Source organism: Trichomonas vaginalis, chromosome V (assembly GCF_026262505.1).
Source record: "Trichomonas vaginalis G3 chromosome V, whole genome shotgun sequence".
Taxonomy (NCBI): domain Eukaryota; phylum Parabasalia; order Trichomonadida; family Trichomonadidae; genus Trichomonas; species Trichomonas vaginalis.
In genome coordinates, this window is record NC_067207.1 from 21,773,723 (window position 1) to 21,789,063 (window position 15,341).

Genomic DNA, 15,341 nt, shown 5'->3' on the forward strand with positions numbered 1-15,341 from the left:
ATTTTCTTTGTGATGTAAAATCCCGAAATTGAATATTGGCTGAAATAATTTCAGAATCGTATTCGCAACAGAAATCTAAATTAAAATTGGAAATGAAAAAGGGAAATCGAAAGATCTCATCAAAATACGCATTATTCAGCTTGTTTTTGGAAGTAGACTTTTTCGAAGGCTGAGAAAACAATGAATTTTTTCAAGGGGTAGATGAACAAATTTGCCTTCAATTTCTACCGATCAAACGATTCATGGATGAAAAGTTTATTTTAATGTATACAATGTATATAACATAAATTACACTTTAGAAATTCGAAAACAGGATGCTCACAAAAAATTCAATGGGAATTCAGACGTAGAGAAACAATGTGTTGTATATCATCATAAAATCAAGATTTTTTAATTTTCTCGAGAGTGGCCCGATGCAAAATTTTCTTATGAAAAATAAATATTATTTTTTTAAAAAAAAATGTCCACCCCCGAGTTTGTTGATACAGGAATTAAGATCTACAACTCTCTTGGAGCAAACATTGTTCCCCTTAAAAGAGAAAAAGGCCTTCCACTCCGCTGCTACACATGCGGCCCAACAGTTTACTCAACATCTCATCTTGGCCATGCAAGAACATATCTTTCTTTTGATATGATCAGACGTATTCTTACTGACTACTTCAATATCCCAGTCCAGTGGTCAATGAACGTTACAGATATTGATGATAAAATCATTAACACTTTCAATGGCATGTCTGATGACAAGAAGGCCAAGTACGGAACAGCCCTTGGCTACTCCGCAGACCGCGAGAAAGCTTTCTTCGCAGAACTCGACACATTGAACATTCGTCGTCCAGACGCTCTTCTTCGTGTTTCTGAAGTTATCCCAGAAATCATCGAGTTCATCTCCAACCTTGAGGAGAAGAGCTTCGCTTACGAGTCCGAAGGCTCAGTCTACTTCGATGTCGAGAAGTTCGAGCACGATGGCCGCTTCGTTTATGCAGAGCTCGAGCGCCAGTCATACCTCGGCACAGCCAAGAGTGAAAACCCAGAAGATATGCAGGAGAAGAAGCGCAATCGTAACGATTTCGCTCTCTGGAAGAAGGCCAAGCCAGAAGAAGAGGCTGCTGGTCAATACTGGGAAACCAAGTGGGGACGCGGTCGTCCAGGCTGGCACATCGAGTGCTCTACAATGTCTGGCCTCTTCTACGGCCCACAGTTCGATCTCCACGCCGGTGGTATCGATCTCCGCTTCCCACACCACTCCAACGAAATCGCCCAGTCCCAGGCCAGATGGGAAAAGGTTCCATGGGTCCGCAATTGGATGCATACAGGCACACTCAGAGCTGCTAACGGTGAGAAGATGTCAAAGTCATTAGGCAACTTCTTCTCAGTTCAGGATGGTCTTCAGCACTGGAGCCCAGCTGTTCTCAGAATGATCTTCTGCCAATCTCACTACAGAAACCCAATGGACCTCAGTGAAGACAACATTTCACAGGCCCAGGTCAAGCTCTCCAAGATCACAAACTTCCTTTCCTCAATTGAGCCACTTACACTCAAGTCAATCTCCGAGTTAAAGCGTGGCTTCAAGCCAGAGGATAAGGCCTTCTCATACTTCATTGCTAAGACAGCAGAAGACATCGAGCGCTACTTCGCCGACGATTTCGATATTCCAAAGGCCGTCAACGCTCTTGTTGCTCTTATCGATGAATACAACAAGAACAAGGATGTCGTTATTGACTCCCTTGTTGTCGAAGCTGCTAAGCTTGTCCGCAGAATCATGGTCGTCCTTGGTTTCTCACCAGAGACAGTTCTTCTTTCACAATCCAACACAAACTTGAACGAATCCGGATTCCCACAGGCCATGGCCGCTTACAGACAAAACGTCAGAACAAACAACATCAACATGCTCAAGCAAGTCCGTGAACTCGCAAAGAGCTTAAACATCGACATGAAGAAGCAACCAGCAGAAGCTAACCCAGTCTACGATCTCCTCAAGCAACTTGAGACAGGTGTTAAGGAGAATATGACACAACTCGATACATTACGTGATGAATCTCTTCCATCCATCGGTATCAAGCTCGAAGATAACGCTAATGGTGTTGACTTCAAGCTCGTCGATCCAAAGCAGCTCGCTGAGGAAATCAAGACAAAGAAGACAACAGAAAACTTCAAGGCTCAGAGAAAGGAGCAGGAGAAGCAGAAGCAAGCTGAAAAGGCTCAGAACGAAAAGAAGCAGAAGCCAAAGAAGGACGAGAATGGCGTTCCTTACCACCCAAGAGAATGGTTCACATCACAGAATGATATCTACTCCGCATTTGACGAAAATGGCCTTCCAACAGCTAAGTTCCTTGAAGATGGTACATCTAAGGAATTGTCAAAGAGTGAAGCTAGCAAACTTAAGAAGATGTATAACACAATGCTCCAGGATTACAACAAGTACCAGGAACAGCATAAGCAATAAACTATAAATTGATCTTACTTTTTTTTATTAAATTATTCCATCATATTTTATCTTTTTTATTTTTTTCATTATACATTGTTTGTTACTTAGTATATTGTCACATAGAAGCATCCGTCTAAACTGAGTGTGTTAGAATTTGCCTATCAATCATCTTATCAGCATATGGAGATTGTTAACTTTTTTTTTAGGAAACTCTGAGATATTTTTTATTTTTCATTGTGAGTGATTTCTAATATATTCTCTTGAAAAAATGAACTGAACGGAAGGTTAAAATAATGAATTGGAGAGACCTGATTATAATAGAGTTGATAACATGATGTAAATGATGAGGTATATGAGAATAATTTGTTATCAGAGCGAAAATAACAATTTTCCTAGGCAAATCAACTAGACATGCTAAAATAAACCCTATCATTGATCAAATCTAAAGTTATATATTTCCAAAATTTTTTCAATTTTTTAAAAATAATCTAATATTTGTAGAAAATTGACTTGAAATTAATGAAAATCAAAAAAATTTGGAAATTTTAGATGTAAGAAATTGTACTATAATTCTCAAATAATTATTTTTACGTTAGAAGCAGATCATTTAACATAAATTCCATGTATTTAATTTTCCATTTCCAACAATTTCATATGAATTTCTTGAAAATTAATATTGCCTCTTATTTTAAATAATCTGTGTGCATGATTAATGCGTAATTTTTCTAGTTGAATGTATCTCAGGGGATATCTGAATAGAACATCATTTTTCAAACATAATAGTCATTGAAAGATCACTATAAGAGATTCAACAGTTCTGTATTCAGATCATTAACTTATTAGAGCAGATTATTTTTCATTTGAACAATCAATCAAAAAATTTGTCAGCCGAACATGATCAAACTCATTGTCTCAAAAAGGTTTATCTTATTTTTAAATTTTCAAGTTTTATCTATGACGTATTAAATTTTTGATATTCGAATTCGGTTTTTCTTAGCTTACTACTTGCAAAATATGAGATTATACACTATAAAATAGAATGCAATCTTCAGAAAGATTTGCTTTTATATTTTTCAAAACTCAAAATGTATGCTAATGGTTTCAATTGATTTGGATTGGAAAATTATATCAACAAAACAAATCTAAATATATATTATCAACCACATAGCTTTATCGGATTGGATCTATAAAATTTTGATTGCTGAGTTGAAGACTCACCTGTGGAATAGCCTGAGCACAATGGCAAAGCGTGAGATAATTCGTTAACTCTATTATTGGCCGGTGACTTAAAATAAGACATAAGCCAGTGACAAGAAAATATTTTTCACGCGCTTTTTTTTGATGGGGAGAATAGCATTATCTCTATATGTAGCCTCTAATAATGCGAGCGATTTGATCAGAAGCAAGTTGTTTTAAGACTGTAATTGTTTTGTGGATTAATCATTTGTTTTCTGTCGTTTACATTGAATTTTTTTGACAGTTTACATCCTATTTAATTGTCATAAGTTTATTTGAAAATTTAAAATAATATTTTTCTAAAGAAATATTTTATCTGTATATTTGAAAAGATGAGAAACACTAACATCGAATATCATGACGATTTTGTGAAGGAATAAAGATACGGATTGGTGAATGGTCTTTGTTTTTAGTTTATAAAACAAACATATGGTTATGGAAGTATTGGATTAAAATTTCAGCATAAAGAAAAATTTGAGAAGACACGAATTAAATGTAGGTACTGAAAAAAAGCATCATCCAAAAACTTAAATTCGTATTTAATTCTATAATTTGAGGTTGGCCAAGGTCGACCGATAGAAAATTTGTGATAAGTGAAATTTGTGAGGAGTGGTCCATCACTTTCTTCAAGGATGGTTAACTTTACTGTCGCCCAGATCCGCGAAGTTATGAACAAGCGTCATAACATTCGTAACCTTTCCGTTATTGCCCACGTCGATCACGGCAAGTCCACCCTTACAGACTCTTTAATTGCTCGTGCTGGTATCATTTCCCAGGAAAACGCTGGTGAAATGCGTTTCACAGATACACGCCCAGATGAACAGGAGCGTTGCATCACAATCAAGTCCACAGGTGTTTCCCTTTACTACACAATGCCAAAGGAAGACCTCCCAGAGGACAACGTAGACAATGGTTTCCTTATCAACCTTATCGACTCTCCAGGACACATCGACTTCTCCGCTGAAGTTACAGCAGCTCTTCGTGTTACAGATGGCGCTCTCGTCGTCGTCGACTGCATTGAAGGTGTTTGCGTCCAGACAGAAACAGTTCTTCGTCAGGCACTTTCTGAGCGTATCAAACCAGTCGTTATCATCAACAAGATCGACCGTTCCCTCCTCGAACTTAACGCTGAACCAGAAGATATGTACCAGACATACACAAAGTCAATCGATATGGTCAATGTTATCATCGCCACATACACAGATGAGAACGGCCCAATGGGTGACATTACAGTTTCCCCAGCTAAGGGCACAGTTGCCTTCGGCTCCGGTCTCCACTCCTTCGGCTTCACAGTCACAAAGTTCGCTAAGATCTACGCCGCTCGTTTCGGTGTTCCAGTCCAGAAGCTTATCCCACAGCTTTGGGGCGAGCGCTTCTACGATCCAATCTCAAAGTGCTTCATCTCCCACGCTACAAACGAGAAGGGCCAGGCTCTCGAGCGTTCCTTCTGCCAGTTCATCCTTAAGCCAATCGTTTCTCTCTCACGTGCAATCATGAACGGCGAAAAGGACAAGTACACAGACATGTTCAAGAAGCTCAATGTTAAGCTTCACGATGATGAAATCCACAAGGAAGGCCGTGAACTTCTTTCCGCTGTTTACCGCCGCTGGATCCCAATGTCTGAGGCTCTTCTTGAAATGATTGTCCTCCACCTTCCATCCCCAGTTAAGGCTCAGGCTTACCGTGCTGAGACACTCTACACAGGCCCACTCGATGATGCTTGCGCTAAGGCTATCCGCGCGTGCGATCCAAATGGCCCACTTATGCTCTACGTCTCTAAGATGGTTCCAACAACAGATAAGGGTCGTTTCTACGCTTTCGGCCGTGTCTTCTCCGGCACAGTCGCTACAGGCCAGCGTGTCCGCGTTATGGGCGCTAACTACATCCCAGGAGGCAAGGATGATATCCATGTCACAAACATCCAGCGTACAGTCCTCATGATGGGTCGTAAGGTCGAGAACCTCCAGGACTGCCCATGCGGCAACACAATCGGTCTTGTCGGTATCGATCAGTACCTCGTCAAGTCCGGCACAATTTCCGATCACGATGATGCTTGCCCAATCAAGGCCATGAAGTTCTCCGTTTCTCCAGTCGTTCGTGTCGCTGTCGAACCAAAGATCGCTCAGGATCTTCCAAAGCTTGTCGAAGGCCTCAACCGTCTCGCCAAGTCCGATCCATGCGTCCAGGTCACACACGAAGAAACAGGCGAACACATCATCGCTGGTGCTGGTGAACTTCACCTTGAAATCTGCCTTAAGGATCTTGAAGAAGACTTCGCTGGTGTCCCAATCACACGCTCACCACCAGTCGTTTCCTTCAGAGAAACAGTCCAGAAGCTCTCATCCTGCGTCTGCATGTCCAAGTCTGCTAACAAGCTCAACCGTCTCATGTGCCAGGCTGAACCAATCGCTGACAACCTTCTTAAGGCTATCGAAGCTGGTGATGTCAACCCACGTATGGATGTCAAGACACGTGCTAAGATCCTCCAGAACGACTTCGGTTGGGAACAGAACGATGCCCGCCGTGTCTGGTCTTTCGGCCCAGATTCCAGTGGTCCAAACCTTCTTGTCGATACAACAAAGTCCGCTGAATACCTTCAGGAAGTTAAGGAGCACTTCATCTCCTCCTTCCAGTGGGCTACAAAGCTCGGTGTTCTCGCTGAAGAACCACTCCGTGGTGTCCGCTTCAACGTCGTCGAAGTCTTCCTTCACGCCGATGCTGCTCACCGTAACGGTGGCCAGATGGTCCCAACAGGCCGTCGTGTTCTCTACGCTTCTGAGTACACAGCTGAACCAACACTCGTCGAACCAGTTTACCTTTGCGAAATCTCCGCTCCAATCTCCGTCTGCGGTGGTGTTCACGCCATCCTTTCCAAGCGCCGTGGCCGTGCTTTCGATCAGACACAGCGTGATGGCACCCCACTCATGAACATCAAGGCTTACCTTCCAGTTATGGAGTCTTTCGGCTTCGATAAGGACCTTCGTGGTGCCACATCCGGCCAGGCCTTCCCACAAATGATCTTCGACCACTGGGAACCACTCGAGGGTGATCCATTCCATGCTGGTAACGGCCTCTACGAAGCTATCAAGGTTGTCCGTAAGCGCAAGGGTCTTTCTGAGGAAGTTCCACCACTCGACCGCTACCTTGATAAGCTCTAAAGATTGCTGAACTTTATTTCTAAAAAATAGAGCCATTCATATCTTTTAATTACTAATCTTTTTAACTTTTTTCTTCTTATAATTTTAAATTTAAACCTTTGAACTTCCATTTACACTAGGTGTGATGACATTCCTTTTCTAGTAATCTCTTACTTTTAAATAAGCTTTGATATCTATATAGCTCTAATTCAAGATATTTTATCTTGGATTCTTTATTTATGTTCTTTTCTCTTCTTTATTGATAATAATTGTAAAAAGATATTATTTCACATGAATATTTATATTATATCTATCATTACATTTTTACTTTAACACATAAAAAAATTACAAATTTAAATATGATGAGGTGTTCCTTTGAAGGGACTATTTGAAGGAGGTTTCTGTTGTAACAGTTCTGCACCATTATCATAATGTCTCTGTTTTATCTCTCCGCTTTCATTTTTCAAGTTTCTCCACTTTCCTTTAATTTTGTGTTTTCTTTCTGGTTCTTTCGCCACAGGAGGAAGAATTTCCTGTCCTTCCTTGAACTCTCTCACTCCCACGTACTTCCTTCCCTCCTTCAGATCTTTCTCTCTCGACGCCAAAGTTGAGTGTCTGTATGCTCTCTGTCTTCCTCTATCTGTTGTGTGATAGTATAATTCTTCGACTGAATCTTCGCTGGAGTCTGTATCTGGTTCGTTCCAATGATGTTGGAATTCTTCAATTAATGGAGCAAAATCTACAATCATATCGACATCTCTGCATCTTACTGCAGGTAATGGCTCTGTTTTGAGTACGTAAAGCGGGTAGACAACATTTGCAAATGTAATTTCGATTGTGGAGCCTTGAGTTAAACATGGATAATTTCGGAGTTCGCGCTCGAGAACAATTCGTGGTTCTTTGATGTTTTCTGCGAATTGTTTGGTTTTTGGTTGTAATACTGTTCGCGTTGCTGCTGGTAATTCGACAGTTGAAATCTGTACTGTGTCTCCCTCATCGACACCGATCTTCGCCATGATCCAATATGGAACTATTACAGTGCCTTGATCTGCAGTGAACTCTCGCTCTACGGCATAAGCGCTTTCTTGCGTTCTTGGATTTGTGATTTTGAATGTAATCATTTGATTTTCCATCATTTGTTGATTAAGCATTGCAGTTTCCACGATAACATAGCTTGTTTGATTCAAATCTTCTTTCATTTTGTAGGTAGCAGAGAAGATTTTTCTTGAATACATTTTTTTGAGAAGTGATTCCACTCTCAATTTTGAACTTTTTTAAAAAATAAATAGAAAAATAATATTATGATATATTAAAAACCCTATATCCATCGTTTATTTGGCGATAATTTTTTTGTAAAGTGTCAAAAATTTTTTGACATTCGCACTTTTTCAGGTTCGTATATATATTGACATCAATATTTTCCCCAAAAAAATCGAAAAATAATTGTGTACCTGCACGGTGAAAAGAATAGAAATAATTCAAATAGTATTGAAAATTAATTATTGAAAATTTACGAAAATTTCAATAAAATCATTTTTCTGCTTTAATTACATGCATTATACCATTTTTAAATCGATAGATTCATTTTTAAATTATGAATTTACATATTTTACATAGTGATATTCTAGAAATTATAGAATTATATAATAAAAAAAATTATACTTTGCGTATACGAGTTTGCTATGAGGAATGATGTTTTAAAGAATGAGTAAAGCTATATCTAAAGTAACAATGATTTTTTGTTTTTTGTGATACATTTTTAAATTTGCAATCACAATTTATGGCCAATCTTGTACCCACATATATACATTATAATAAGAATTATATGTAAGGTGTACACTCCTTATTTATTGAAACAAACAAAAATTGTTATTTGCTTTTTTCGAATTACATTATGTTTAAGTTATAAAACGAACTTATAATAGTATGAATATACATTTCCACTTCTTTTGAAGATAGATTTATATTCAATACAGATTATTATCTCATTATTCTTATTTTTTGGTTAAAGTAGATTTATTATTAGACATTCAGCATATATGACACATATTATTACATATTACATCTGTGTTAATCACAAATCGATTATAAGAGGCAAAATCACATTTGGATGTTAATGAGTATAGATATTTTACCAATCTAACACCGTTTTTTGCTAACATATAACAATGAAAATTTTAGTACTGATATTTATTATTGACAATTAACTAAATTTATGAAAATTCAAATATTATATTTTGCTTCACTAAATAGAATTCTTAATTAGTGACAGATATTACTTCTCAGTCTGGCACTTACTCTAACTCTTGAATGTTATCTGCTCACACCTCAAAACCAGAGTGGAGGCACTTCTTTTTTTTGACAAAAATTTTTCCTTCACTCATTTCTAAGTTTTATTTGTTTTCTGAATAATTAGAACCTACATGATATGCAAATACATTTTGTTCTGAAAAAATTCTTGGAATGCCCAAAATCTAATTCAATTGGAAATTTTTATTGGTATATCGTTATTTTTTGCAGATGACCATAATAACGTTAAGCAAAAATGCCATTTTAGAACATATAACCTATTGAATTCTATCAATTTTGATAAGTAAAGTTCTGTGAATTCGAAAATTCAACCTCATCTTATCACACGATGGTAATAGGTTGGTCAAGAGGAACTTTGAATAGTTGTAATGCTTTAAAATGTAAATTGACAAATACTGAAGGAATAATTTTACTTTTTAATTCTCAAGTTACATTAACAAATTGCGCCATTTTACAACACGAAAGCTCTGTATATTTCTATATAATTAAAATTTCTTCTTTAACGCTTATAAAATGCGCTATAGATTGTGATTCAACCGGATTTGATTTGAATGTGATTCATTGAATTTCAATTCAAGAAAGGAGTTTACAAATGCAGGGTATTGTTCCTTTACCCTGCATTTGTAAACTTCTTTTTTAAAAAACTTTACTTTAAAACTTTTTAAATCTACTCATTTTCCACTTTTAAATATAAATAATCATACTTTATCTTTCTTAAATTTCTCTAATCCTTAATTTTCTTATCAAATTTGTTATTTTTTATCTTATATTTCAAAATTAACCCTTTTAGTGTGGTCGCATTCTCGCTTCACTCGAATGCAGATGAGCCAAAAATTTTACAGCGTAATCAAATACTCTTTGAAATATTATTATATCAATGAATGCTTATAAATGTTAAAATTATCAATGTTCATACAAATAAATGTATAAGTAGTATAAATATTTTAGTATTTTATCAATCGCTGCTTCTTATATCTAATATTTCTAACTTTATTTACTAAATTTCTTTCAATATTAATTATAAACATAAATCATTTTAACAACTTCATATAAAACACATGTGTGACCTCACTCATATATAAATGCTTATATTTATCCAACTATGATAAATATGGTTTTTTTATACTATGTTTCATCTTGTGCGTATGAATTATGATCTTCCCTTGGATGAGTTCTGATCACTGCCTAATATTCAACAAAAAATAATTTTTCCTATAACTATTTGTTTAATTTGAAAAAAAAATTGAGAGCTTTCGTTTCAAATTTTGTCACTTTTGAACTGATACTCGTGCAAAAAAATCGCTATATGTATTGAATCAGTGGAAAGGCTTCACTATTTTTTTATTTCTAATAAAATGCATCATCTTCTTCAGTTTCTGTATTATCATTCCATTCTGCAATATCAAGTGCGGTTTGTCCATTTTTATTTTTTTCATTGATATTCGCACCGTGTGAAATGAGAACTTCAGCAGTTTTTTTACTATTTTGCATTGCTGCAATATGAAGTGCGGTTTCTCCAGCTTCATCTTTTTCATTGATATTCGCACCATGTAAAATGAGAACTTCAGCAGTTTCTTTATTATTATACATTGCTGCATAATGAAGTGCGGTTTCTCCAGCCTTATTTTTTTCATTGATATTCGCACCATGTAAAATGAGAACTTCAGCAGTTTCTTTATTATTATGCATTGCTGCAATATGAAGTGTTGTTTGTCCATTTTTATTTTTGTCATTGATATTTGCACCATGTGAAAGGAGGTATTTCAAAAAAGATGGAATATTAAACATCGGTGAACAAACAAAGCATTTGTTTATATCATTGGTTTGATCGAAATAAACTAAAAAGGATTCAATATTGTTGTAATTTCCGCAATCAATTAAATCGATCTCTAAATTGTATTCATTCATCAAGAATGTAACAAAATCAATGTTGTGTGAAATAATTGCATATTCCATGCATTTATAATTTGGTTTTTGATATTTCAAACATTCACTCATGATCTCATTGTTTCTTCCTAAAAATGAAAATTCTAGACATTTTTCAGTTATTTCTGAGCTGAATTTTGTTCTTAAAAACTTGAAACAATCAACTGCACCGTAATAACAACATAATTCAAGTAATGAATATCCTTTGTAATGAGATGGGTATAAATTGCTTTCAAGTTTTTGATTTTTATTAAATCCTTCTCTCTCCGTAAAAAAAGATGAATCTTTCGAGGTCATTATTCATAATCGATCTGTATATTGTATTTTCCGTAAGAATTTACAGATTTTTAGATTTGTATTTTTCGAAATTATCAAAATCGCCTAATTTAATTCCATATTCTTTATAAAACATGAATTTTGAAACATCACTGACATTGTTGACCGTTTTAACGTGATATTCATCAGATATGAGTTTGGCAAGAGATAAATATGACTTTGTATAGCGATTTTTAAACGGAATGATATTTAAAATGTCTCTTATCATATTTCGGGGAGGATATTTATTTGAATCAAACAATTCTGTTTTAATATTTTTGTAAATCGAGTTTAATTCTTCTTCTTTTTCCGTTTTCATCTGATACAACGCATTGAATATATCAATATAGTATTTGTACTTACTTCTCCATTCACTGTACTTGATTGGATGAACGTCTTGATCGGACATTAATAATTTTTATAAAGGACATTTTTGCGTTTTACCATATGACATACTACTTAAATTCACTAAAAGAAAAAAAATACTATGTTAGACATGTGGAAAACAATGACAACAAAGATTTCGGATATAAATTATGAATTTTGTTTAAGTTTATTGATAAGGAACGACATAACAACAATATAAAAGTCTAGAGCAATAGGATTGTCATCCAGATGCTTATATTATCAAGATTTTTTTGTCAATCACTCCAAATTACTCAATTTTATGAACATATGTCAAGCATCACGCATAATTAATCATAGTATTTTTTATTTTCAAAAATATACTTTTAATTGGCCAAAAATTGAAAATTTTTAATTTCTCTAGTTGATGGCCAGAATCAATATAGAGTTCATATACAAAAAGTGAAACTACAATGGTGTGGAAAAAATATCAAAGTTCACCACTTAATCTCTCTCTCTATAAATTGATACTGAGATAATGATTTAATTTATAATTGAAGTAGAATCAAAAGGTATTAGCATTCATGGTGTAATTGGTAGAAGAATTCCGTCATACGAAGGGCATTAATAAGTGATACCTTGATATAGAATCTAAGAGAAATATCATTAATTTAATCAGTATTGCACTGGTATTGGGCATTTCTAATTATTTCATACAATAAAAGACATTAAATACGCCTAAATATCAAGGAAAGCATCTTCCATGGTTGAGATACGTAATGTTTTATTCAATAGTTTGCTTCGGGCTTTTATCTGATATTTTTTTTCACTTCTTTTCTTTAAGCATGATTTGAGCAAAGTCAAATATGTATCTTGCTAAAAATCAAACTCAAAGTACATTTGAATTGATCTGCGTTTAATACGGTCAATCACTAGATCTTAAGGCTTTGTAAGAATTCGATTTCAGTGATTTTATTTTATTAGAATTCTCAATGATTGAAAAATGAATGTAAAACAATTTCATTTGCATTCATTAACGAGATTATATAGGAACTTCTCCTATCATTGGCAAACTAATAAATTGTCTTTTTTCATTAACAATATGTCTTTCATATCTTACATGTTCATTTTTTGGGTTCATTTCAAAAATATATCACTCAATATTCATCAAAGAGGAGAATAGGCTCCAAAGCTGGTACTAAAACACAAGCATGAAGACATAGAATTTATTCAAATTTAGATCAAAATTCATATGAAAAACATCAATGTTTTCTCTTTGTTCATTTCTCTCATAATGTGAGTATGTATGCACATGTTTTGAGTTTTAATACACATAATAAATGCAACATCATGTAAAGAAACAGTATTTCTAAATTTCATTAATTCACATTGCTTGTTAGAGTCAAAACAAATAACCAAAAAAAAAAAAAAAAAAAAAAAAAAAAGGAAGTGGGGCTTCCAGGCACTTCGTGCCCTCTAGCCCCGAAGATGTTTAGTATAAATGAAGTTTTTATTCGGAGGGCTTCCAGGAGCTTTTCACAAAATATATATGTTTTCATGTTTTGTCACTTTTCTGTCACTTTTCAGGTAAAAACATTTTTATTATTATATATAAATGAATTTTACAAAACCACCGTTACCCTTCTTTGGAAATAAGAGTAGATGTAAAGATATTATATTGAGAGAACTTAAGAAACTACCGAATGGTCTAACATTTGTAGATTTGTTCGGTGGAAGTTTCTATATGTCCCATTTATGTCATACCGTATTCCCAGACTCAAAGATTATATGCAATGACTTCGACAACTATATGGACCGTCTCAAACATATTCCAGACACAAACAATATATTGAAAGAGTTAAAAGAAAAGATACCTATAGGCAAGATGGAACGTATACCATTAGATAAGAAAAATATTGTGAGAGAGGTTTTGAAAAAAGCAGAATATATAGACTGGGATAGTATATCTGCTAGACTATTATATAGTGGTGCTATAAGAGTTCATGACATTGAAACACTTATGTCAAAAGTTTTATATCTTAACTATACAAATGTTTTCAAAAAGAACATAGAAAAATATATTGAGGGTATAGAGTTTGTGAGATGTCATTGGACAGAGTTGTATGAAAAATATAAAGACAAGGAAAATGTTTTCTTTATAGTGGACCCGCCGTTCTATAACACATGGGATTTTCAATACCAAGTAGACTGGACTTTGAGAGACTCTTTAGAAACTTTAGACGTTATACATAACCATCCATGCTTTTACTTTACATCCGATAAAAGTGGTTTGGAAACCGTTATGAGATGGTTAGAGGACATACATGACTATGAGTTTAGATATGACAAGATTCTTATATACGAAAAAAAGAGATCTGACATTGTGTCAGATCTCAGTAAAAGTGACATTTACATGTCAAAAAAATAGAATGAGTTTAAGTAATTAAAATTGAGGGTGAGAGTAGTATTGTATGAAATAATATCTCTCGCCCTCCAATTCATCCTATGGCGCCGAAAAAATTTTGGTGAAATGCGACCACATTTCACCAAAATTTCTCGGCGCCATATAGAGAACTAGAGCCTGTGAGGTACTGATACTATCCATGTACCTCGCAGGCTCTAGTTCCAAGCCAAAATGGCTAAAAATTGCCCGCAATTGTTCACATTGCGGGCAATTTTTAGCCATTTTGGCTGGGAATTGGAGGGTGAGAGTAGTATTGTATGAAATAATATCTCTCACCCTCCAATTCATCCTATGGCGCCGAAAAAATTTTGGTGAAATGCGACCACATTTCACCAAAATTTCTCGGCGCCATATAGAGAACTAGAGCCTGTGAGGTACTGATACTATCCATGTACCTCGCAGGCTCTAGTTCCAAGCCAAAATGGCTAAAAATTGCCCGCAATTGTTCACATTGCGGGCAATTTTTAGCCATTTTGGCTGGGAATTGGAGGGTGAGAGTAGTATTGTATGAAATAATATCTCTCACCCTCCAATTCATCCTATGGCGCCGAAAAAATTTTGGTGAAATGCGACCACATTTCACCAAAATTTCTCGGCGCCATATAGAGAACTAGAGCCTGTGAGGTACTGATACTATCCATGTACCTCGCAGGCTCTAGTTCCAAGCCAAAATGGCTAAAAATTGCCCGCAATTGTTCACATTGCGGGCAATTTTTAGCCATTTTGGCTGGGAATTGGAGGGTGAGGGTAGTATTGTATGAAATAATATCTCTCACCCTCCAATTCATCCTATGGCGCCGAAAAAATTTTGGTGAAATGCGACCACATTTCACCAAAATTTCTCGGCGCCATATAGAGAACTAGAGCCTGTGAGGTACTGATACTATCCATGTACCTCGCAGGCTCTAGTTCCAAGCCAAAATGGCTAAAAATTGCCCGCAATTGTTCACATTGCGGGCAATTTTTAGCCATTTTGGCTGGGAATTGGAGGGTGAGAGTAGTATTGTATGAAATAATATCTCTCACCCTCCAATTCATCCTATGGCGCCGAAAAAATTTTGGTGAAATGCGACCACATTTCACCAAAATTTCTCGGCGCCATATAGAGAACTAGAGCCTGTGAGGTACTGATACTATCCATGTACCTCGCAGGCTCTAGTTCCAAGCCAAAATGGCTAAAAAT

At 35.6% G+C, this 15,341-nt stretch overlaps 5 protein-coding genes across 5 annotated transcripts, besides 5 other annotated features; 2 read left to right on the forward strand and 3 right to left on the reverse strand.

Moving 5' to 3' along the window:
- Positions 1-444: 444 nt before the first annotated feature.
- On the forward strand, positions 445-2,486 carry TVAGG3_0379890 (cysteinyl-tRNA synthetase family; the record flags this gene model as incomplete). The annotated part of the gene is made up of 1 exon (XM_001321755.2): positions 461-2,443. The coding sequence occupies one exon, from the start codon at positions 461-463 to the stop codon at positions 2,441-2,443; it is 1,983 nt and encodes a 660-aa protein (XP_001321790.1).
- A 1,769-nt stretch (positions 2,487-4,255) lies between these two features.
- On the forward strand, positions 4,256-6,894 carry TVAGG3_0379900 (eukaryotic translation elongation factor 2a, tandem duplicate 1-related family; the record flags this gene model as incomplete). The annotated part of the gene is made up of 1 exon (XM_001321756.2): positions 4,294-6,819. The coding sequence occupies one exon, from the start codon at positions 4,294-4,296 to the stop codon at positions 6,817-6,819; it is 2,526 nt and encodes an 841-aa protein (XP_001321791.1).
- Positions 6,895-7,108: 214 nt separating this feature from the next.
- TVAGG3_0379910 (ER-associated misfolded protein catabolic process) lies at positions 7,109-8,034 on the reverse strand (the record flags this gene model as incomplete). The annotated part of the gene is made up of 1 exon (XM_001321757.1): positions 7,152-7,997. One exon carries the CDS (start codon positions 7,995-7,997, stop codon positions 7,152-7,154), a length of 846 nt encoding a protein of 281 aa, XP_001321792.1.
- Positions 8,035-10,455: 2,421 nt separating this feature from the next.
- TVAGG3_0379920 (protein ubiquitination) lies at positions 10,456-11,331 on the reverse strand (the record flags this gene model as incomplete). The annotated part of the gene is made up of 1 exon (XM_001321758.1): positions 10,456-11,331. One exon carries the CDS (start codon positions 11,329-11,331, stop codon positions 10,456-10,458), a length of 876 nt encoding a protein of 291 aa, XP_001321793.1.
- Positions 11,332-11,371: 40 nt separating this feature from the next.
- TVAGG3_0379930 (protein ubiquitination) lies at positions 11,372-11,758 on the reverse strand (the record flags this gene model as incomplete). The annotated part of the gene is made up of 1 exon (XM_001321759.1): positions 11,372-11,758. The coding sequence occupies one exon, from the start codon at positions 11,756-11,758 to the stop codon at positions 11,372-11,374; it is 387 nt and encodes a 128-aa protein (XP_001321794.1).
- Positions 11,759-14,211: 2,453 nt separating this feature from the next.
- Positions 14,212-14,320: a mobile genetic element.
- Positions 14,321-14,461: 141 nt separating this feature from the next.
- Positions 14,462-14,570: a mobile genetic element.
- A 141-nt stretch (positions 14,571-14,711) lies between these two features.
- Positions 14,712-14,820: a mobile genetic element.
- Positions 14,821-14,961: 141 nt separating this feature from the next.
- Positions 14,962-15,070: a mobile genetic element.
- A 141-nt stretch (positions 15,071-15,211) lies between these two features.
- Positions 15,212-15,320: a mobile genetic element.
- Positions 15,321-15,341: the final 21 nt, after the last annotated feature.